General features: G+C 51.7%; 1 protein-coding gene across 3 annotated transcripts in view; it reads right to left on the reverse strand.

The window, feature by feature from the left end:
• MPRIP (myosin phosphatase Rho interacting protein) overlaps positions 1 to 23,895 on the reverse strand; it is a 167,462-nt gene that overhangs the window by 64,734 nt on the left and 78,833 nt on the right. For all 3 annotated transcript variants that reach the window (XM_026650579.2, XM_026650578.2, XM_026650580.2), the window contains exons 4-5: positions 18,104 to 18,255; positions 5,755 to 5,839 (exon numbers count right to left, since the gene is read on the reverse strand). In XM_026650579.2, the coding sequence (XP_026506364.1) occupies positions 5,755 to 5,839; positions 18,104 to 18,255 (237 nt within the window). The remainder of the gene's footprint in view (positions 1 to 5,754; positions 5,840 to 18,103; positions 18,256 to 23,895) is intronic.

Below are 23,895 nucleotides of genomic sequence, written 5' to 3' on the forward strand. Positions count from 1 at the left end.
ACAGCGCCATCCACTGACCCCTGCCTTGATATGGTTTCTGTCTGGGAAAGAGCGGAGATAATGACAATTTTCACATTTTTACAATGAGATGAAGCCATGAGAACAAGAGCTGAAAACAGAAGACAGTTTTCCATGGAAGTGGTCCCTTCCGGCTTAAAAATCAATGATGTTTTCCAGCCACCTAGAAGTGTTTGCAGGTAAACGGAAAACAGATCATGAAAGTGACCACAGCGGCCAGTGCTGCTGCAGACAATATTTGCTGCTGGATTAGGGGTATTTTTTATTTTCAAAAGGCTCTTTTCCTGCAAAAGGAGAGAGGCTTGACAGGCAGCCAAGTTCAATAGAAGCCCTTTCAAAGGGATTTCTTTTCTGGTAACTGTCTCTCCACCCCCTTTGACAAGCCGCACCGAGTTTGTGGTGACAGGCTTCTGGCGCGGTGGCCTGAACCACTCTAACCGCTCCGGTGCTGCGTGGCCAGAGCGTGAGGCTGGGATCAGATCATTTCCAGGCTGCTTTGGGGAGAAGGAGAAAGAGAATGGGAAGCTGTGGCTGCTTTGCATTTGACACAAGGAGGAAAGCAGATGGGGAAGCGGGTAGAGTTAGTGAGGAATGCGTGAAGGTAAAGATAAAAAGTCCCGCTCCGGCTGGTGCTTAATGCTATCCTGCCGGAGCTGTTCTGGCAAACGAAATCTCTGTAGCAACAGATACACATGGAGTTTCCTGCCTTCCATTCCAGCCCTTGATTATGATGGAAAGCTCCCAGTTTCCTCATTCAGCTTCCTGGCTTTGAGGTTTCGCCTGCATCACCCAGTGACCCAGCTTTAAGCATCTGCTTCACAGCAACTGGTTTGCTCTTTTGTCGAGAAGAACACTATACAGGATGTGACTAAGTGGGAATCTTTTGTAATATTTGTATGAAGCCTACGTGTGCCTCGGTTTCCCCTATGTGCTGCAGAGTTACCTAATTTGGGGGGAGGGGAGGTCTGTTTGCTCTCTGGCCAGCCTAACGCACAGGTGTGAATGATACCTAGCTGTCTGGGGCTTGGGCCCCATATTAATGGAGCTCTTGAAAAGACAATAGCAAATCCAATTGCCTGGACATGGACACCTAACAACCAACAACTCACAAAAGATATGGACTTCCCTGCCTCTCCACAGCCCCACTCCTGCATCTCCCCAGCTATGGAACAACAGGGGGGAGGGGTATGAGGTGGAAGTTAAGTTGGCTGCAGGAAGCAGTCGGCTGGGGACACACCTGGACTGAGGCAAAGGGAGGTCAGAGGGACGAGGCTTTGGGCTGTGTGCTGACCAGGATGGACTATGCTGTAACCTTCTTTTCTCTGTGCTAACCAAGGTCTTCCTATGCGGTGTTCCAGGCGACTAATAAACTGTCTGACAACGCCGGCTGAGTGCTGCTGCAGATGCTGACAGCGGAGGTGCATTGCTCCTAAGATAGTACAAGTCTCCCTCAGGGGTCTGCCTCAGTTGGACTTGCTGAACAGAGCTCATGTTGTGAAGCAGGAGGGCTGAAGGACCAGAGGCCTGGCCTTTGGAGGGGTGAAGCCATGTGGCTTGCCCTGGAGGAAGCTTGAGACCCCTAGGGGGTCTGGCTCACTGAAGGGGTCCTCCCAAAGACTGTTCCAAAGCTGGGGTCATAGCACCAGTCCTGTGGATCCACGACGCAGGGACCACAAATGTTCCAGTACGAAGAGACCAGGCAGGCAGCTGGCCTGAGCCCATTTCCATACATTTTTTAGAATAAAAATGTTAAGAGGCACCCCCAGCTCAAATACAGGCCCTGTGCTTATCCCCTCAGGGAAAGGTTCAGAGAAGCCACACGTGGTCTGAGTTCGCCCATGGTAGGAGCCTGCAGTTAAGCAACACTGTTCTCGTGCTGCTATGCGGGGTTTTTACACCTTCCGTCTGAAGCTGGCCACTGTTAGACACACTGGACTAGAGGGCACTCATATCTGATCCACCTTCCTACATTCCTCTGACAGGGCTAGTACTCAACAGGCCACATCTGGCCTTCGAGCTGAGCACTGTCCCTCTGTTAGCCAGACAGTACATTTAAGGAGCAGACAGAGGTATGGGACAGTCTCGAACAGTAATTGAATTCTTACAGACATGCCTCAAAGGTTTGGGACAGACGCAGGCCTAGGCCAAATGCACTCAATTCTAGGATAGTGCCGACGCAGATGCTGACTCCAAAGAAGCGCTCAGGAATTCAGATGCTCCTCTGAGCTGTCCAACCCAGCTAAGCCTCCAGCCTCAAAGAGCAGGAGCTGGAAGTCTAAGGTCCGGGGTGGCAGCTGCTTCGGTCTAGGACCCAGCAAGGCAAAGGGCTCTCTGGAAAGTGGAAGTTACACCATAAAAATAGATTCCATTCTCCTTCCTAAAGGTTTGGTTCAAGGTTGGGGGAAGGTATGGGGTGAGGAAGGAGAAGATTCCTGTTTGATCAGTTGCTAGTCTCAGCCCCATTGGTGCTGGTCCTTTGTTACAATGCTGCCTTCCAGTTAAGACATGCCATGGAGTGGAAACCCAAGACCACCCCTGTGCTCAACTCAAGCAGAGACAAGGGCCGGGGCAGCACCAGGGCTGCTTAAGGAACGTGGAGAGATTTGCAAGATGAAGGGCGGGAGAAGTTTATTAATTGGTCTCGCTATGTCTATTTATTTCTCTTAAACTTTGCAAGGGCCAATCTGGACAGTGCCCTGGACTCCCATTCTTTGTGATGGGGAGGTACTCAGCACCACGCAGGATGGAGCCCTTATTTAGGGGACCTAAGAGCAAAGTGCCCCAACAGATCTTACTGCTGGGGCCTGGCCTGAATGGAGTACGAGAGATGCTGTTGAATTATGGGTATTAACCTCTGTGCCACCCTCCTAGCCCACCCCCCTGAGTGGCATGCGGCAGTGTTTTCTGGGCAGTTACCTTCACACACTAGGACGCGGCATAAGAGTGGACAGAAATACACAAGCTCAATACCTCACTGCCTTCAAGAGAGAAAGGCTGTTGTGGAGAGCAGCGAGGGGGGTGGGGGAGAAGCAGAGGTAAGCATTAACCACCAGCTCTGACGGAGCAGAGTTAGAAGAGAGACAAGAGGCTCATTCTCAGGGCACTGAGAGCTCCTGCAAAGGGATAAGTGGGGTGCTGTAGGGGCATGACACAGCCTTCCTCCATGAAACCTAAGAGGAGAGGAAGAGACCAGCTAATAGAGGACAACTGTGACAGCAATCGGGATTCCATGGAGGCCTGGGGGAAGACCTCAGAGAGCAGCCAAGGGCCAGGGAGCTGAAGCAGAGAAATAAATAGAAAACATGAGCTCATCCATTGTGAGCTCTCTGTACAGCGGCAGCTGAAGTACGAACCTGGCTCCTTCGGGGGAGCTGGCCTGGGCTACACACCCAGTGCTGGCATCCGGGCAGGGGGGTCTGTGTTCTGGCATTTTGCTGTGGGTGATGGTGGCGTTCTCTATTCCCACACTAAGCCCCTGAGCTTGTGCCTAAGGCAGCGAGACACAGGGGTTGCACCCCACTGGGCCCCCACACACCCCATCCTTGGGGACACCTGGGCAGCCTGGCTCAGTCCTCCAGGGAGCTGGGGCTTCTGCACCGACTCCGCGTGGGCAGGGTGCATCCTCTCCAGAGCCACTTGCCTTATTTGGTGCTCAGGAGCTCAGATCCTGTACAGTTTCCAAGCGGTTGCCATGGTGATGAAACGTAACCCAAAATGATGTTATTCTGGCTGCATTTTTCCCCCTCAAAAGCAGGCAGCTCTGGGAGCTGGGTTTATGCTGGGTAATGTTTCCTCAGTCAGCACCATTCCCTTCCTTCCCCCCTGCTCCCACGTGCAGGGAGCTTCTGGGCCGCAGCCCCCGCACAGCCAGATGTAATTTCCCAGAATGCCTTGAAAGCGACACACTGGGGCGTCATGCTTCCAGTTCGAGTCCCCACAAAGGGGCCTGGGGTTGGGTTCACGGCTGGGGGGGCTAGGGGTCAGCATCTCTGCTGATTCTCACTGATTAGGGGAGAGGGGAAAGCCCCCAGGACAGAATGGTTGTCAGCACAGCATCACCACATCCATGGCACTCAGGAGCCAACATTTCCCCACAAGTTTTCCTGTGGCCAGTTCCAAGCCCTCACCATGCTTCAGGGGGGTGGCCCAGACAACCCAGCATCAGGCGCAGGAGCGACTTCCGGAAGGGAGGCAGAGGGGGAGAACTGGCCACAGATAATCTATGTAAAGAGTAGATCCCCTTCTTCCTCCCACCCCGTACCCCTCAGAGGTCCTCGGGTGGGAGCTGAGGAAGCCACAACTCTGCTCCCTCTCACTCCTGAGCTGCTGGGGACAATCCACAGGTGTTCCATGTGGAGCCACACCCAGCTCTCCTCAGGTGCCCAGACCTGACCCTTATATGGGAATTGCAGGAGAAAACAAATGGCTCACGCTGGGGGAGGGAGCGGGGAGGAGGAAAGAGGGGGAAGGGCTGGGCTTATTTTCCAACCGACAGCTCCCAAGTAACCAGGTAACCATCTGTGAGTGTCCAGGCCTGCTGGGTGAATTCCTCCAGTCCAACCACCTCTGCCCTGCTGGCCAACAGCTCCAGGACACACTCACATGGGTCAAGGCTGTTTGCAGCCCCTGAGAGGAGAGATTATTCCAGCCTAGGGGTGGGATTCCGAACCTGTGGATTTCTCCCCTACTCCGTCCATGTGGGAGACATGGGCAGGAACGCGTGGGTCATGGGCAGCCCCAGCTTTTACCATTTATAGTCAATGCGAGCGCAGAGCTGTCGCTGGGTCCCTGGAGAGCACAGCTCCAGCCCCCGAAACTCCCAGCTCAGCCTTGGCCTTCATTATTTTCCTTTCATTCCAGTTATCTCCGGGGTCATCTCATGCAGGGAAACTGGAGCCCTGTGGAATTTCTTCCCGGACCCTACCAGGGCTGTGAGCAGCCAGGATCGCTTCCTCCTCTTCCCATCCTCCCTCCCCCTCTGCACACGTGCCCCTGAGCCCCAAGGATACTGTTCAAAGCTTTGCAATTGGCTGTGGAGCCGGCCTGTGTGTTAGCGAAGGTATCTGGAGAAGTGGCGAGCTTCCCACCACGCCACACCCTCTTCCTTATGCACCTACCTAAACCCAAGCACTTCCAGCCCTACTCCTGGCTGCAGACCCTTCCCAGATATACAACCCCGCACATCCCCTTGCGGTTCAGCCAGCACACACAGAAGGAACCAGGCCTGGGAGGAAAGGGGAAAAGCGGGGAAGACGCATCCATCTTGCCTTCTGGGAAAGTAACTCAGCCAGATCTGAGAAACCGGATGGGGGGGTGGGGAGGGGGCAGCCAGGGGTTTAACGCAGCTGCTGCAGCACTGGCTGCTACGGGGAGTTTTAGAGCCAGGCTAATGAGCACTAACACAGCACTTTCATCTTCGAAGCTGGGGGGAGGAGCAGTGAACTCGGAAAGTGACATCCAGAAATTAATTCACGCCATGGTAGCTGCCCTGGCGCCACTTGACTACTCTGCGCACCCAGGAACAGGAGTGTTCTAAAGGGCCAGAAGCCCATTTCTTATCTCGACTGGGCTAGCAAGGCAGATGTTCCCACCCTTCCTTGGAGACCGGCAACGGCCCTGGGAGAGAGCCAATGTGAGGAGACCATTCCTGGCTCATCACTCTAGTCCCAAGGGATCCAGCCCCTGGAGAGAACTCTGGGTCACAGTGAATGACAGGGGGTCACTGCCTGGGGTTACCTGCGGGGTTGGAGGCTCTACCTTCCTCTTCTTCTTCTGATTCTGCTTGTTTGTCCTCGGGTAGACGATCAACATCTCCAGCCACCTGCAAACAAACAGAGAACTACGGTAAGGTCCTCCCTAAGGAGCAAGACGGGCAGCCCGGGAAAGAGGTCACTCCCAGCAGAACTCAGTGTCCTCTGGATTCAGGATTCCCAGTCATTGGGCTGGCTGGGAGGCGCTTGGCTTTTAGATCTGCATTGCTTTAGTTTGCCCCCTCTTGGCTGGACACAGGGCCATGGAAGATGCTGTCTGAACTCTCAGCTCCTAGTGTAATAACGCTTTATGCTTAGCTGCTATTGTAAAAGGATGTGGGGGAGCCCAGAAAATGATAGCACAGAACATGCCCAACTTCACCTCAACTCGGCTTAGAGTCCAGAGTGCAATCCCATTGGGTACCATGGATATATGCCAATACACGTGGACTCCTGGAGGTCCTTGGTTAAGGAGTGACTTGATCACAGTCTAAGAATTTGACTGAGGGTTCTTCAAGCTAAGCAGACAAGGTATAATGTGATCCAATGGCTGGAAGCTAACGCTAGACAAATTCCGACTGGAAATCAGGTGCAGGTTCCCAAACTTTTTTTGCTGCACTCCCCTTCAGAGATTCGTGTCCCAGTGTGTGCCCCCCAATTTATCCTCCCTCCCCAAGCCACTTGCTTTACTCTCCCCCTCCCCACTCTTCTAGCCTGCAGCCCCAGCAAGCCCCTCTCCCCCCACAGCTGGGCTGCGATCCCTACTGAGTCCACTCACTGGCTTCAGCTGCTTCCTCCATGCTGCTGCTGCTGCCACGGTCGCCTGGACTCCAGTCCCTGCACCACTGCCACCAGCCCAGCATTCAGAGCACATGTAGGGTGTGATGCAGTGCGGGGGCAGCAACAGGCACTGCAGAAGCAGGCTCGCTCTCCAAATCCAAATCCTGCCCCCCAACCCACGCCCCACTCCCACACCAGTAATCGCTTCCCTTGTGTGCCAGCTACTGCCGCTGCACCTGCCTCCAGAGAGGCGCTGTCTCAACCAGCTTCTTCTTCCTGGAAAGTAGGAAGGACGTGGGATTGTTCTATTTCACCCGCGCCCTCCTGATAAGCAAGGGGCACGCCCTCCAGTTAGAAAATCTAGGCTCTAGTTCAAACAGGAATTAACTCTGGGAAGTTTTCGGGCCCGTGTTATACAGGAGAGCAGACCAGGTGACCACAGTGATCCCTTCTGGCTGTACAATCAATGACTCTATGTTGCAATAGCTGAGCCTACAAATTCATTCTGATTGCGAGCTCAACTGTAAGGAGTGAGTGAAAGTTCATAAGCCTCTAAAACAAATGGTTGATGGGAAAAGGTAGAACAGGGAGACAAAGACTGAATGAATCCAAACTGAGAGACCCACTGATATAACTCAAAGACTGTGTTAAGATCATGCCTGGTAAACAGGAAAAAAGTGCGGGACTGGAAATCAAGGTGTCATGGCGTCCAAAATTGGTGTGTTGGAAACTAGGCCTAATTAGTGGACAAGATAACGAGGGAATGGGATGTTTCACCCATCAGTGGGGGCCTTAACAGAAAAGCTTTTGGGAAGAAACATTAGAAGACACAGATGCCGGCTGACAAAGACAGGAGAACAGGAAGGAGTGAGCTTCACCATCGTTCATGGCTGCCACTCCCACCATCTCCTGCTGCCCTGGGATCCACCGTTGCTGGATCTTCATCATCCTGAAAGATGTTCTGACCACACCAGACCAAGAGAGGGACCCAGATGACATTGCCATCTTCACTGGCTCTGGCTAAATCCCAAACACCATCCAAGATGTGAGATTTGGTTGTTCCTGCCCCTGTCCTCTTGTGGGTCCTTTTCCTCCCCCATCTTATTTCTTCTTTTTCCTATCCCTCTCCTTTTGCCTTCTGTCTAATAAGAGTTGGGCTTAGTCAGCCACGACTGGATATCACAATACTGCTATCAGCCTGTGACCAAAGAGGCAGCTAAAAGCAATGCCCTAAACAGCCCAATGCTGGTCCCAGTTTGCCAGGTCTCAGTGTGGCTAAGACGACTGCGTGCTGTGTGATTGCAAGCGAAAGTCAACACCAGAGACGGAAGCTGCATTTTCTCTCCTTGCTGTTCTTCTCTCTCCCCTCGTGCGTGTTTGTCTTGTTGTGTCTTTTAGGAAATGGGATCAGACCAACAGCTCCAGCCCAGCTCAACTCCCTTTCTCCTTTCCCCAAAAGGGCAGTTTTTACCATCTAAGAGACTGTCAAAACAATTCCTTTCAAAGGCTTTCCCCAGCTAACAGGAAAGGGAACAAGGGACGTTGCTCAAATGAAACCTTAATACTCCAAATTTCAAAGGCTTTAACTGTTTCTCCTTCTTTCGTGTATCTTCAAAAAGATTTTCAATGATGTGTTTGCCACAGTATTAAGCAGGCTGAGGTCTTGTATACTGAACCTTGCAAACAAACACTGTTTAATGTTGGACAGTGACCTGGTCATGTTAACACCTTTGCCTCTTTGGGCCCATATAGTCCATCTAAATTGATACAAGTGTCCCCTTCCTGGACCCACAGAACACCCATTCTTCCCTCACCCACTCTTCCCTCCATGAAGAGCAGAGCATGTCCAACTCATCGGTGGGTTTTGACCACGTTACCAGTTGGATGCTGTATTCCGATACCTCCCCTGAAGCCATATTGTTCTGCAAGCAACCTCTCCGCTGCCTTCCAGCAATGCAGTGCATGTCATCAGAGCTTGGGTGGCGTCAGCATTTCCATTACTAACCCATATTTTCAGGGGTTTATAACTTGACCATAAAAGCTCCCTCCAAGCAGGAACTTGGCATGCACAGAATCTCAACGTCTCGGAGCTGGTTAGGGACAACATAGCAAACAATACCCAGTAGACAGTAACCACAGCCTGAAGAGGAAGAGCTCTTTTTGCAAGGGTTGGGGCTGGGGTGGGGTGCGGGGCGGAGGGGGCGGGAGGGAAGAGACCCAGCCATACAAAGCTACATAGCAACTCAAAAGACATGAAGTGCAGCACAGAACTCCAGGACCACCCATAACCCCATCTGCCACCCTTGTCTCTTAGTTCTGAGCTACAGCCCCTCCAATAGAGCTGCGGTGCCAACCCTAAAAGGAACCAGCGTTGAGGTCACAGGCAAAATGAGTTTGCTGGGTCTCATCCTAGCTTTTCAAGTGAAGATTTGGCCTCGTCGCAATAAACCACAAACAATTTGGCACAGTCCCTTCTCAAGAGAGGCCAAAGACAGGAATGATGTGGGGGGGAGCAGGAGGAGGGAAGGAAAAGAAGAGACTGTAGGACAGGACTGAGGTGCATCAGGGAAACCTCACAGACCAACCTACTGGAATGTATCTGCTAGACAGGGCTGTCTGTCTTCTGCTTTCAGAAATGCAAATGTTAACGCCACGCTCCCACTGCATTTTATTGTAGAGTAATCCACAAAACAAACAGAAAGGAAATTCAGCATTAAAAAGGCCAGCCCTTGCCATGAGTCAGTTGTGCTGTGGATTCCTTTACCGGCTCTTGTCATGTCCAGATAAGCAGCCCATACATCTCAATCAACCTGGTTGCAATCAGGATCCAATGGCTGCTCCAGATGTTTCATGCTTCGCTTCACCTAATTTCCCCCCCCACACACACACACACTCCCGTTGAGTGTGTGTGTGCGCTGCTGTCGCATGAGTTTTGGGACGACCACATCAAGTGGCTTTTGGTTAGGCAATAAATATCAAAAAGCACGCAATGGACGTAAGACAGCTCTCCGAATACGGGAATCTTAGCAGCATGCTGCAACTGCAAAATAAAACTACCATGGCTTGAAACCAAGTGGGATGATTAATGCCACGGTTGGAGGCAAACGCAGAGTTTCAAAATAAGATGCAGGGCCAATGCACAAGAAATCAGCCCCACTTTCTTTGCAGCATGCGTGTCTCTTAGCATTACCCACAGCGAGTAGAGTGGGTAGAGTAATGGAAGGCTGAGCCGGATACTGGAGCATGGGAGAAAGAGGAAAACAGGAGATACCAGTAACAACTGTGTGACTGGGCACAGCACAGGGATCAGGGAGAGAAGGGAGGGGAAAACGGGCATTTTTGCCAATGCTTCAGGGCTTGACCAAGCACAGCAGGAGAGTCTTGGGGGAAGCATGAAAGTTGCTGTAACATTGTAGGGCATAGCTAAGTGGGAGAAACAGATCCCAAGGGGAGTTGGGAGGAAGGGGGGGCTGGTGTCCCGTGATGCTGTAGGGCCGGGGAAGAGTCGGAGAGCAGAGCTAGGGGGGAGATCTCCACCTGTATCTGGTCAATATCACCACACAGGGCAGAGAAGGAACCTCCGGTGGAGCAGGTGTTAGCCGGAGACCCAGGGCGGGTGAAGCAGGAGCGAGCCCTGTACAACGGGCCCAGGGACATGCTGCTCACTCCCCTCTTCCCCTCACTTTCGGTTTCCTTCAGCTTCCGAACAGATCATTACACGATTTACAAAGGTTTATCGAAGTGAGAACACCACCACCTCCCCCACAACGGGGAAGAACGACCTGCCAGCCAGCCCGGGAGCACAAGTGCAGACAATGCACAGACATCTAACTACGGAGCCACCTGGATTATGGCTACAAGGTTTTAGGGCAGACAAGGCTGCTGATTAGCCTCCCACCCACCAAACACAGGACCCGACTGGCTCATTCCAGGGCGTCGCTGGCACCCATCAGCACCCCCTCCTGCAAGAAGAGATCCCAACCTCTCAAATTCCTGTCACTCCCCAGCCTCAGGAAGCGAATCCCAATCTTATTTAAAAATCAAAGCATCAGCCCCTCTCTACTAGGAGCCCCATTTGGTGCTGGGAACAGAAGTCCCATTGGCTGCTCCCTCTGGCAGGAAGAAAGCTCACTGGGGCAGGGAAGCCAGAGTTTCTTTGGAGGAAGGTTTGAGAGCAAGGTCTGGCACCAGTGAAGTGGGGATCCCGGCAATTACAGACCGGTAAGTCTAACGTCAGTACCGGGCAAATTAGTTGAAACAATAGTAAAGAATAAAATTGTCAGATACGTAGAAGAACAAATTGTTGGGCAAAAGTCAACATGGTTTCTGTAAAGGGAAATCATGTCTTACTAATCTATTTGAGTTCTTTGAAGGGGTCAATAAACATGTGGACAAGGGGGATCCAGTGGACATAGTGTACTTAGATTTCCAGAAAGCCTTTGACAAGGTCCCTCACCAAAGGCTCTTACGTAAATTAAGTTAGGGTCATGAGATAAGCGGGAAGTTCCTTTCATGGATTGAGAACTGGTTAAAAGACAGGGAACAAAGGGGAGGAATAAATGGTAAATTTTCAGAATGGAGAGGGGTAACTAGTGGTGTTCCCCAAGGGTCAGTCCTAGGACCAATCCTATTGAACTTATTCATAAATGATCTGGAGAAAGGGGTAAACAGTGAGGTGGCAAAGTTTGCAGATGATACTAAACTGATTAAGATAGTTAAGACCAAAGCAGACTGTGAAGAACTTCAAAAAGATCTCACAAAATTAAGTGACTGGGCAACAAAATGGCAAATGAAATGTAATGTGGATAAATGTAAAGTAATGCACATTGGAAAAAATAACCCCAACTATACATCCAATATGATGGGGGCTAATTTAGCTACAACTAATCAGGAAAGAGATCTTGGAGTCATCGTGGATAGTTCTCTGAAGACGTCCACGCAGTGTGCAGCGGCAGTCAAAAAAGCAAACAGGATGTAAGGAATCATTTAAAAAGGGATAGAGAATAAGACAGAGAATATCTTATTGCCCTTATATAAATCCATGGTACGCCCACATCTTGAATACTGCATACAGATGTGGTCTTCTCATCTCAAAAAAGATATACTGGCATTAGAAAAAGTTCAGAGAAGGGCAACTAAAATGATTAGGGGTTTGGAACGGGTCCCATATGAGGAGAGATTAAAGAGGCTAGGACTTTTCAGCTTGGAAAAGAGGAGACTAAGGGGGGATATGATAGAGGTATATAAAATCATGAGTGGTGTGGAGAAAATGAATAAGGAAAAGTTATTTACTTGTTCCCATAATATAAGAACTAGGGGCCACCAAATGAAATTAATGGGCAGCAGGTTTAAAATAAATAAAAGGAAGTTCTTCTTCACACAGCGCACAGTCAACCTGTGGAACTCCTTGCCTGAGGAGGTTGTGAAGGCTAGGACTATAACAGGGTTTAAAAGAGAACTAGATAAATTCATGGAGGTTAAGCCCATTAATGGCTATTAGCCAGGATGGGTAAGGAATGGTGTCCCTAGCCTCTGTTTGTCAGAGGCTGGAGATGGATGGCAGGAGAGAGATCACTTGATCATTACCTGTTAGGTTCACTCCCTCTGGGGCACCTGGCATTGGCCACTGTTGGTAGACAGGATACTGGGCTGGATGGACCTTTGATCTGACCCAGTAAGGCCGTTCTTATGATGGAAAAAACAGGAGGGGTGGGGGAGAATCATTTTACACATAAACCATCTCTAGAATTGTGCTCCCTTCCCCTCTGGGACTCTGCCAGAGGAGAGGATACGGTAGCACTGCTGACTATTGCCCTCCCATTGCTGCCCCTCCCACCTGTTCATTCTTGGCATCCCCGACACATCATCTCATCTCCCATATGGCCAGGGAGTGGATTCAAGGCAGGCTCCTCAGCATCCCAGCTCCACAGCTGGAGGGGCCCCCCCTAAAAACAAGCTGCCAGCACAGCTCCCGGCTGACTGCAGCCTTCAGAGCTTTCTGGTTTGGGAAGGGTAGGGAGGACTCAGCGTTGAGAGAAAGGTAAGAGTCCATAGCGCAAGATAAACAAGAGATCCCAAGCCCAGTCTGAGATCCACTTATTCCTTGCGGCATGCAGAGTGCACGCCCCCAGTGCTACGGTAGCAACTGAGGCTTGCAAGATGCCAAGGTACAAGGTCTTTGCCCTACCCAGATATAATGCAAGTGTAGAGAGCAAACCGTGGGAGGGGAGGAAAGGAAGAGAAGAGGGGAGACAATCTGGACTCTTGAGTTTGCTGAAAGAGCTGGTTGAGGGCCCTGTCCCAGGGAGCTTACATTCTAAGGAGACAATGCACAGAGGGGCTGGGGAAGTTAGAACCATGGATCGGATGGGGACTCTAGCATGGGCTCGGCAGTCCCGTGAGCTTGGTTTGGATTGGGTTGGGTGTGAGGGAGGGGATACTTTTGGCAACGGGGAGGAGCAGAGCAGCGATTAGCGGTGGAGCACTATATGAAGACAGTACAGAGCACCGCCTCTGCACAGGTAAAGGGAAGCAGCCCAGGAGAGGGGACAGCAACAGGGACAAGGAAAGATCTCCAGGTGCAGCACCGTACTGCCATGGTTCTTCCATGCCCGAGTCTCACCATGAGACGACAGCTGACCCTCGGCTCTCAGTTGCCTTGCTCAGCGGCTCAGCCTCCCTAGTCAATCAGAATAAACCTGAGCTTCCCTTTTTGTCTCACCCCACTAGGGGAGCGGGAGCATTCATCCCAGGCCTGAAGATGGGGAAACATACAAGGAATTCTCTCTATTTAGCAGGCCAACCTTTGGTGTTGCTAAGCAACTGAGCACCAGCAGCGGGCATAGGAGAGAAGAGTTATTTTATTTTAGTTTTCCTCTTAAGGCCAGTTGCTCTGCTGGGAGCCTGCCAGCGAGCGATCCAATTACAGGAGAAAGTGATCAACCAAACCCTTTCCACGTTCCTTCCCACAAAGGACGAGCAGAGAGCTACCCAGCTGGGATGACAACACCACCACAGGAGAGTAAAACATGAGAGGATATGAGGGTTGGCGCGGGGGATGTGCCAGGCAACAGCTCCCTGGAGACGAGACGGTGCCCAGCTGTGGGACTGCTAGAGGGAAGCACTGTTCAAAATCATTAGACCCAACATTCGGGGGGTGGAGAGGGTGTTTAAAAACCAACATAATTAATAGAAACACCATGAAATCTAACAATAAATCCAACCCCTTTGTCCAATCCCCTGCAACCCAGTGACTAGGAATTGCTCCCAACCGTTGGGTATTCAGTGGCCTAACGTGAACATTTAGCGGGTCTCACACCATCTCCTAGCAGGCAGGCCTCCATGGGATTGCCACAAATTGTATTAATCACAACTTTGTGGGCAGCCTGCGAAAAAGCATGAAGAAGTGAAACACCACACAGAACCAACAGAGGGAACTAAACAGAGCGGGGGTGGGAGGGGTTAGGGTTAGGGCGAAACAGACACTGCCATGGGCTGTCAAATGCACAAAGCCGACCTGATTTCTCTAATCCCTTTCAGTCACAGGGACTTTCCTTGGGCTGTCACCTGTAACAGCAGAAGGTAGAACATTATCAGACGGAAGTCTGATTTAAGGGATGGGTCCCTTCAAACACTTCCTGGCAGAGTCAGTCCCTGTAGCTGGGTGCTAGAATATGAGAAACAAACAGGCTACCAAGAAAAAGAAACTGACCAATTTAGTTCTACTGTCAGATCTGAGCAAAGAGCAAACAGTGAACAAGCCGCACAAACGGTGGCAAGGCTGATAGGGCAAGTTCCGTTATCTCTGCGTTAGACCCACAGGTCAGGAGAACATTGCTATCCGCACAGGCTCCCTTTAACGTTGTAACAGGGGGCTCCGTGGAAAGCCACCGCACGGCTCACAAGCGCCGTCTGACTGAACGTGCGTTCCACTGGATAGGATTATTGCATTTTGTGCCATGACGGTTTTCAAACCAACATTTTCCAAGAGAGCCGCACGGTCTCTGAGGGGAACACAGAGAAGGGACTCTTGGATTTGAATGCACAGTGATGCTGGTTTTCTGATGGGAAGTGCCTTCTTCTCTCAACCCCTGCACAGATAGGAGAGAAAAGCCATCCAGCAATTAAGAAGCAAGAGAAGAAATGAGGAAAGCCAAGGGGCATATTAAATGGATGCTGAAGTGCTCTGAAGATGAAAAGCAGTAAGTGCCTGGCCCCCAGCCAGCCTACAGCTCCAGATTACAACCAGCTCGGTATTAACCTGCCTGAACAGGACATTGCCACTTGCTCAAATACTTGGGAAGTGTTGGAGGACACTCGAAAGAGGTGGACACTCGTATACTAGCAGCTGTTGCCAGATTTCGGGCCCTTCAATAGCATCTGTGGGGACATCATGACATCAAGTTTGCTACAAAGCTGCAGATCTATACAACCATGGTTAAACCACCTCTCTCAGTTGTTCAGCAGTGAAACATGGGCACTGAAGAAGGCTGAAGAGTGAGATTGATGTTTTTGATTCTCGTCATTTTCGTCAGGTATAACAGAGGAATAGAAGGTATATTAAGTAATCAGGACAAGAGCCGTGATGCTGGGTTTGGTTATGAATATCTTCAACTGCCTCCATCAGCCCTAGTTTGGTTTTGGTGGCTTGCACATATTTTTAGGATGGAAGACCAATGGATTCCAAAGCAAGGGCTGCTGCTACACAGCTGACAAGCATGTGGTCGCCAAAAGCTTCAATGGTATGGTAAGATCGCCAGTGATGGACATCAACTGAATATTTAGCCACACCTCCTAAGGACATCGATAGAGATGTCTCTTTGGGATCTGCCACGGTGCTGACAATGACAACAACTTCAAGATCCTGCAGTTATTAATGACATGCTCATGAGGGGGACTAGCCAGCTGGGTCAAAGATCAGGATACTGCGGTATAAGCACAGACCACAGCAACATGCCTCCTCCTTAGTGCCGATCGTCCCCTAATCGACCCCTTTCTAGGCTCCTCTCCCTCCCCTCCCCCAACTTCATCCCTACCAGCTTCTTGACTGGTCTTGTAAATGGCCAGTATTTGTTACCATAATGATACAATCCACTGACGAGACAGATCAGGGACATCGCTTCCCAAGCACTCTGAGCCAGTTCCATTTTCAAAACACTTCACAAATGCTACAGTGTGTTTAAAAATTCTCCCCTTCCATAAGCGTCCTTGCTGCAGTATGTCAATAGGTAAGACATACATCAATGGGAAACAACGCAAAAATCAACCGTCTGACCAAGATTTTCAGAAGTAACTAGAGACTCTGGGTGTCTCAATTCTGGGGTACCACCGGAGACGCCTTAAACAGACCTGATTTTCCAAAGGCAGGTGTCTGAGTTTCAGAATATGTTGGACAAGAGCCCAGAAGGAGGCACTCCCAACTTCAGGACTTAAATGCTCCATCACTGATCATATCCCTGCTGAAGTCATGCATGATTCTCATGCAATAAGTCAGTCCCCTACAGGCAGTCACGCTGCTCTATTACAAGTGCCAGAGGCCTGTGGGGATCTGGGGACAGGACAGGAGGAAAACTAGCCAAGTGGGAAAGGGCAAAAGTCAGTGGAAGATAAATGTCTGCTGTTAAGGGGGAATTACAAGCAGCCCATGGTATCATCAAATCCAACCATTAGCAAGCAGTTGCCAGTGTATTCCTTCCAGCTTCTTCCCCAGAGTGCGTGTTTATGCCCATCGGGTCCAGATGTGCAGCACACAGTCTGCCAGCACAGCCCCTGCGCTCACTGTTGAACTTGGCAAGCTGGGCTGTTTTGGCTTCCAATGCCAATGAGCACACTAGTGATAAAGGTGGACTTTGCTTGCCACACAGCCTCTCACAAAGCATCACACTGGACAGCAGCAGGGCTTGACTGCCAGCTGGATTCAGGAGGCACCAATGCAATTAGAGCCTCTCTAATATTAGAGGTTTATCGCCCTCATAATACCCGTCATTAAAACCAGGCACATCGCAGAGCTACCCTGCCAACCAAGCAAATGCCAAATGGTCCAGCACGTTGACACTGATGCTGGGAGATGGCCCAGGTACGGGCTGCACACACACTCCTAGTCATCGCTCAGGCTTCCTGGAAAATGCAGGATTGGAGCTCAGACCGCAGGGGATTGGTCCTGCTTTGAGCAGGGGGTTGGACTAGATGGCCTCCTGAGGTCCCTTCCAACCTTGATATTCTATGAAAGCAAAACCACAGAATCCATCCCCTTCCCAAAGCAGGATCCGGCCTCACTTCCCTCCCCCAATCCTGTATCAGCCACTGATCAGAGACAAAAGGCAGGTACTGTGCAGAGCAAGGCAGAATTCTGGGACAGAGCAACTTCCGTAGACCTGCAGCTACACACAACTGCATATGCTGCTCAAACCAGGACACACTGGGGCCAAATTCTGCTCTCGGTTACAACCCTCGGGTTTAGCGAGGCAACTGAGGGCAGAATCTGACCCACTGCTTTTACAAGAACAAGGAAGAAACATATAGCTGGGTTAGTTTACGAGGCCTATTTAGTGCCATACTATAGCTTAGATGCAGAGATGGGATCTGTCACTATCACGGACTTAACTGTGTTCTGATGTCGCATGACCGACCCCTCTTGCAAATGGTCCCGTGGGCACTGGGCTGTACAATGAGTGACGTGCACCCATCACAGTTTCATAGCGTTTATGGCCAGCAGGGCCCATTAGAACATCTGCTCTGACCTCCTGTATCTCTCAGGCCATTAAATTTCACCTGGTTACCCCTGCCCTGAGCCCAGTGACGTCAGACTAAAGCTGGGTTAGTTTAATCCTCAGGAGACCCAACTGTTGGAACTGGTGGCAGCAGTACCTTCAACAGCCAGATGCCCATGAGACACAAAGCACCAGGAATGCACTGGGGACCCGTCTCTCTAAAGCATGGGCCTCAAAGAATGGAAAAATCACCAGCCCATCCAGCAAAGAGGAACAGAAGACGACATGGGCTGGGCCAGCACACGTCCAGCAGAGGGCAGCAGTGCATCTTCACTCCCAGCCAAGGGCCACATCACTGGGTGGTATCACCCCATGGCGGAAGTGGGGGAACAACTGACACTGAGGGAAAGCTTTGAAAGACTTTCCCACCGTGCTCCATGTGTCAGTAACGAGAGCTTTCCTTCATCACCCCCATCCATTTGCCGCCACCCTGGCAGGAGCACATGGTAGGGTGAGGCTTGGACTGGCATAGTTTTCACAGCTTTCCACCCCTTGGCATCTCTGTTGAACTCCAATGGAAGGGGAACAAACAGAACAGTCACTTGGGTTTTATGAGCACCTAACAACTAGGAACTGGGTGGAGACCCACCACAGAAATAGCTGTGGGAGGACAAAAGACACTACCCGATTGAGCAGGATTCGGACAAAGCAAGAGGCTCCATATCCCATCGCAAGTCGCTTGAGCCATCCAGCCCTCTCGTTCTCCAGTGCCACCCCTGTGCTGCAAACCTAAGCAGAGAGCCCCATATGACCTCCAGGAAGATAGACCCCAGGGCCTCGACTCACCCGCTGATGATCTCCTTGTTCTCAGCTCGGATGAAGTGCTCTTTCTCGGGAGTCAGGATGCAAAGGGAGAACTTCTGCCCCGTCCGGCTCTCCCCATCCACAACATCTGTGCACTGGTTCATGTTGATGGTGCCCTGTGGGAGGGTCGTGGGCTGGAACAGAAGGAGGCAGGTTTTAAAAGGAGGAGCAGAGGAGCCGAACGCTGCATGGTAGACATCCCACCCCTACCCAGCAGCACAGAACCCGGCACTCTCCACACATCTATTCATTCACAAGCTCAAGAGTCCAGCTGACTGTGCCATCCGTAACTCTTCTCCAGGCTTCCCTATCCCACCGCCCTTCGCCCAAGGCAAAGCTTCACTTAAGCCACCCCTTGGTCTCTGCCAGTTCGCAGAGCCGGCCACCTACAGTCCCAGCTCCCATGCTGGACAGGCAGCCCTTCACCTCCGCGCCCCGCAGGAAGTGCTACCTCCAGCAAGGCAGATTCGGCAACCACACAGGGCTGGTGGTGGGTGAACCTGCTAGAAGAACCAACTCTCTCCTTCACCTGGTGTTTACATCAATGCTCGCCGCTCCGAAGATCCAAGAGGCATTCACACCGAGTTCCATTGGTTGTCCCAAATACTGTTCCATTTATTGCTCACCCTACCCTCACCATCATATCTGACCTGCCACAGCTCCTCCCTCCCCCAATAACTCCACATACCCCCACACCCTGCCCCCACTACCTCATCCAGCCTTCCCAACACCTCTCCCATTCTGGCTGCCTCCAATCCTCCACCACCATTTGCTTTGGTGGAGGGACCGGCGCCCGTCTCCATGCACGCCTGTCCTGCTGGGGGACAAGCCAAGCAGGAAATTGGTGACTTGCTCTCAAGGGCAAGAAGCATCACGAGCCTTGGAATCGAGGTATTCCCGCATGACTGTATCATTCGTAAGAGACATCAGGCCCCTGCTCCCCTGGATACTTTGCAGACTGATTGCTGTGTAGATACCAATTCACTGGGGGTTACAGAAGGCCTTCCCTGCAGCGCAGCCTGACCAGCTGGTAGGACAAACATTACATACCACACACCCCAGTAAAAACAGCCTCATGATTCCAACTCCGAACATAAACTGCAGGAGGAAACCACAGCTGCAGGGGCGGACATGCCCCCACGCTACAAAAATAGAAAACAAATGACAGGCAAAATAACCATCTCACACACAAGCGCAGACAGAGCAGAGTCCCGGCTCTGAGCAGATGCTTCTGCTTCTGCCTTCCCGCAGCTCGGCCAGGCCGGCGCTGGGATCAGAATCCAGCCAACAACAGCGGTGATTTCAGGCGGCTGTCGCTAGCACGACTCCCGGACCAGCCCAGACGGGACCTTGTGGACCATGGTCTGAAGGCTACCCTGTGAAACAGTGTTATTTTAACTGAGGGCCACACCACGCCGAGCATTAACTACTCGAAGTGGGGGCTAGGGATGAGCGGGGAGAGGACTAGTCTATGGTCTACACTGTAGAGTCAAGAGATCTGGTCCCTGACCTTTAACACACAGTGTGGCCTTGGAGTGTACCGACAGCACCACTTGGGTGTTTTAACCTTGTCCCTGAACTGGGAGTCAGCCCTGCCAGAATCCGAGGCCAAGAATTGTCAGAAGGGACGAAAGATTTTGGGCGCTCAACTTAAATCCCCTTAAGAAGGGACGTCCTTTTCAGAGGGTGGGCGCTCAGCACGCTCTTCTCGAGCTAGGCACCCAAAAACCGAGGCACTAAAAATCACCACTGAAAAATCTTGGCCCCAAGCTTTAACAGGGCTCAAGAACACAGTTAACACACGGACTACGCCACAGGGTAGCCACGCTGTAACTGCTGGGTGCTGTCATGTGTGAGCAAATCCCTCCACGGGGTAGCTAATACTGTACAGTGCAGATAGCGCTGTAGCATGGCTGTCAGCGAGCCAAGCGAGGCTCCAGCTATCCACAATGCCCCCAGCTGATGCTCGAGGCACATGGGATAGGTCTACGCTGCAATTAAAAACCTGCGCCTGACCCATGGCAGCTGACTCAGGCCCACCGGGCATGGGCTAAGGGGCTGTTTAATTTCAGTGTCAGTGCTTGGGCGAGAGAAGTGAAGGGATCTCTCCCCCACCAGGAAGGGCGATCTCATGTCATGCCCCACCTATATGGCCATGATTGCGCTCCTGGTCTTGCTCCATTTTGTGTTGTTTTTCTTACACAGACACACAGGCTAACGTCACGCTGCTCCGGACCTGACCCTTGTCCGGGGGGTGGGGGTGGGGGTGGAGAAGGGGGAATTTGCTTTTTCATCTGGCTGGGCGGGCAGCCAGCCAAGCCTGAGCACACACTCTGTAGGATTTTCCCATTAAAGTTAATGAAACATCGAGTTTGCCGGCATCTGCGCCTGCCAGCCTCGAGGCCCCACATTAATCTGCCACGGCTGTCTAAGCAGGTGCCTGAGCCGCTCTTACTGCGTGTGGGGAGAAGCAGGGGGATCGAAGGAATTCAGTTCCCTGCTGTCTGAGAGACACTGAAGATACAGTTGTCACCTAGGAAGATTATTAAAGAGACAGCGGCCTGTGTTGCGGGGTGGGGGGAGAGGGGAATTTCCACTGCCCTGGGCTTTCCAACACCTGCAAGGCCCTGCCATGGGAAGGCCAGGCAGATGCAGAAGCATTCAGGCGCTGTGGAACATGCAGGCCTTCTCCTCAGGCCGCAGAGAAACTCGCCCGGGGAAATGATTTTTACGAGGGGTGGGAGAGAACACGACTCAGTCACCAGAGTGGGAGGCTGGGAGTTCAGGAGACCAAGAGTGTACGTCCACCTTTGCCACTCTCATACTGTGCGGCCGTGGGCATCTGCTTGGGCCTCAGTTTCCCCTAAGTGTGAAACAGGAATAATGCATTTCAATCTTTGGGAAGTGCTTTGAGATCCAGGTGCTAGCAGTGCCCAGCAATGACTCAGGCTCAGTCTACACTACAAGCTAGGGGTGTGACTCCCAGGTTCGGGGTGTGATTCCCAGCACGTATCCGTGCTACCTCTCATCAAGCTAGTGAGAGCACAAACAGCAGTGTAGCCATGGTAGCATGAGTAGCAGCAGCGCAGGGATAGCTTAACTGTGTCAAGTACAGACCCACCGGTTTCAAGCAGGTTTCTACTCAGAGCAGCTAAGCCATGCCTCCGCTGCCACTGCCCGTGCTATTGCAGCTACACCAGATCACAGTGCAGACGCAGCCTACGGGACAGGTGGTGCACATCTGAATTCCTCTCCTGACTTCAGCGGAAAAACGCGGAGGATCTGGCCCTGTTACATCACAGCTGGCGTCTTCTTTGCCAACGTGCTGCAGGGCACAGGAGAAGGTGCCACTCTGTTCCTCTTTTTCAATTCCCGGAGCATATTCTCCCGCACAGCAGCAGCAGCTGCCGCCACCTCCAGGGCCAGAGCCCAGGGAAAAGGTCTGTAGCGTCAGCACCCCTTAGTTACGCTCCCCAGAGACGGCGGGATCCTGCATGTCCTTAGGGGCAGGGGAGGATTTTTTGCATGCATGTTTTGTAACAGTCCTGATCCAGAGACGGGAGTGAAGTCAATTCATCCTCAATCCACTGAGAGAGGGTTGGGTTTGAACCCAGCTCCAGACATAAAATATGCGCTACCTGGAGGGCATCGTAATCCACCGCGTGGCGCACTGCTGCCCCATGACGCCTCTTGCTGCAGGACAGTTCAAGCCTCAGGGTACACTTGCGGCAGCATGTAGCATGCAGACGCCGCATGCCCAGCCAGCCTGGGTATAAATAGCAGTGTACTTGACTTGGATGAGCAAAGCGGCCTACATGCCTGAACCCCCCAGGGTACATCCTCAAGCCACGTCGCCCATGTCTACACAGCTATTTCAGCAGTGTAGCATCCCACTGACAGAGCCTTTTCCTGCTGCATGAAGCCACACATATAGTGCCTGAACTCTACACGCCGCCACAAGTATAAACATAGCTTAAGAGTCCAGCTCTGCCTTCTCCCTTTCATGTGGGCTGCAAAAGACCTAGTGCCTCCCCCTCTAATCGGCAAACGCTGGCCTCAAAACAAGGGCATAAGGAAGTGGGCAACTGACCCTTTAAGGCAGCACCCAGCCTAGGGCGCTGGGGTTACTTGAAAAAGCCAGAGAGGATCCAAGCCGGGAAGGGGGAAGCAAAAGAACATGGAAGGGGATCAGACAAGGGGGAGAGGAAAAGAAGAAGCCGAGAGAAAGTGAGACAGGGAGTGGGAAAGGTGTTGGCGCTCATTGAAGCTGACAAGTCCATCTGGAGCAGTCATTCCTTCTCATCCGATTAGAGTGTCACCTCGAGCGCGGCCCCCGTCTCTCCCACCCGTCTCCGCCTCCAGCTGCTTCAACTGGCAGCAGCCCTCCCACACACAGCCCTTTGAAACCCCACTTCCTCCAGGACCCAAAGCGGCAGAGGCTGGAGGCCTAATAGTCTCGGATCAGCTAACCTGACTCGGCTGCCCATGAAAAGCCTGCCGTGGCCCACGGAGTCCTCCCCCCGCCAGACACCTGGACCGCCGGCACATTGCAAGAAGGAGTCCCCAAAACAGCTCTACAATGGACTGATCTCAGCACCAGCCTCCATTTGGGCCAGGCTTCAACCTCTCCCTTGCGCCCCGTATCCCCCTCTCCCTGGCACTGCTTAAACCCTTGCCGTGAAAATAGCAAGGAAAGCGGAACAGAAGCCTACACATTTCGAATACTATGAAGAGAAAGAGGGCACAGAGAAAGCATCCAAGCCAGCTTCTCTGACACTTCCTCCTGCAGATGGCGAGGCTGGCAAGGAGAATTATTTTTGGCAACCATTGTAGAGTGCTTTGCCATGGAAACGAACACAGATGCCACTGAAGCATCTTCAAGAGCTGCTTATGCAGTTAAAAAAATAATAAGCGAGGAATCATGGACTAGTGGTTAGCACAAGGGGGTGGGAAATCAGGATTCCTGGGATCTGGTCCCAACTCTGCCATAGACTAACCGTGACCTTGGGCAAGTTACTTAACCCCACTGTCCCTAAGTTTATGCAGCTGTAAAATGTGGAAAATGTTTCCCTACCTCACAAAAACGCTGAGAGACTTAATGGTATTTATTATGATAGAGCTTAAGGGCCAACCAAGAACCACTGTGCTAGGTGCGGTACAAACACAGGACAAGAGATGGTCCCTGCCCGCCTTGTTCTGTGTTTATACAGCAGTTAGTACAATGGAGCCCAGCTCCAGGCTAGGCGCTACAGCAACACAAATAATAATAAACAAGACAGACAAAAGGGAGGGGGGGGAAGGGCAGAACGTACCGGACTCCAGGCAAGATTATTAAGTGACCAGTGATTCTGGGTGCATCAATACGGAGGGGCTCAGCCTCGGACACATTAAAGGGTCTTGATTTCCAAAGGTCAGGTGATCACCACTTTCTGAGAATCAGGCCCCCTGAGGGCATCTCAAGTTAGGCAGCCAAAAAATCAGAGACGCCTAAAAAATCATGAGTCCCTTTTGAAATCCTTGGGCCAGGTGTTTGTGAATCACTTTGAGATCTGCGGGGAAGGGGGGAGGAGGGGGAAATGGCTGGACCAAGTACACAGTTACATCACGTTTCAGAAAGCACCGGCTGGCATTGCCATTTGATGCAGCAAGGAAGTCGACCCCTAAAAGGATTTTTTGTCTTATACAAAAATAAAACCCAAAATAAAACCCAGTTTTCCGGTCACGTGTGTGTGTGTGTGTGTGTGTGTGTGTGTGTGTGTGTGTGTGTGTGTGTG

The sequence above is a fragment of the Terrapene carolina genome, unplaced genomic scaffold (genome assembly GCF_002925995.2).
Source record: "Terrapene carolina triunguis isolate 2854851 unplaced genomic scaffold, T_m_triunguis-2.0 Scaffold93, whole genome shotgun sequence".
NCBI lineage: Eukaryota > Metazoa > Chordata > Testudines > Emydidae > Terrapene > Terrapene triunguis.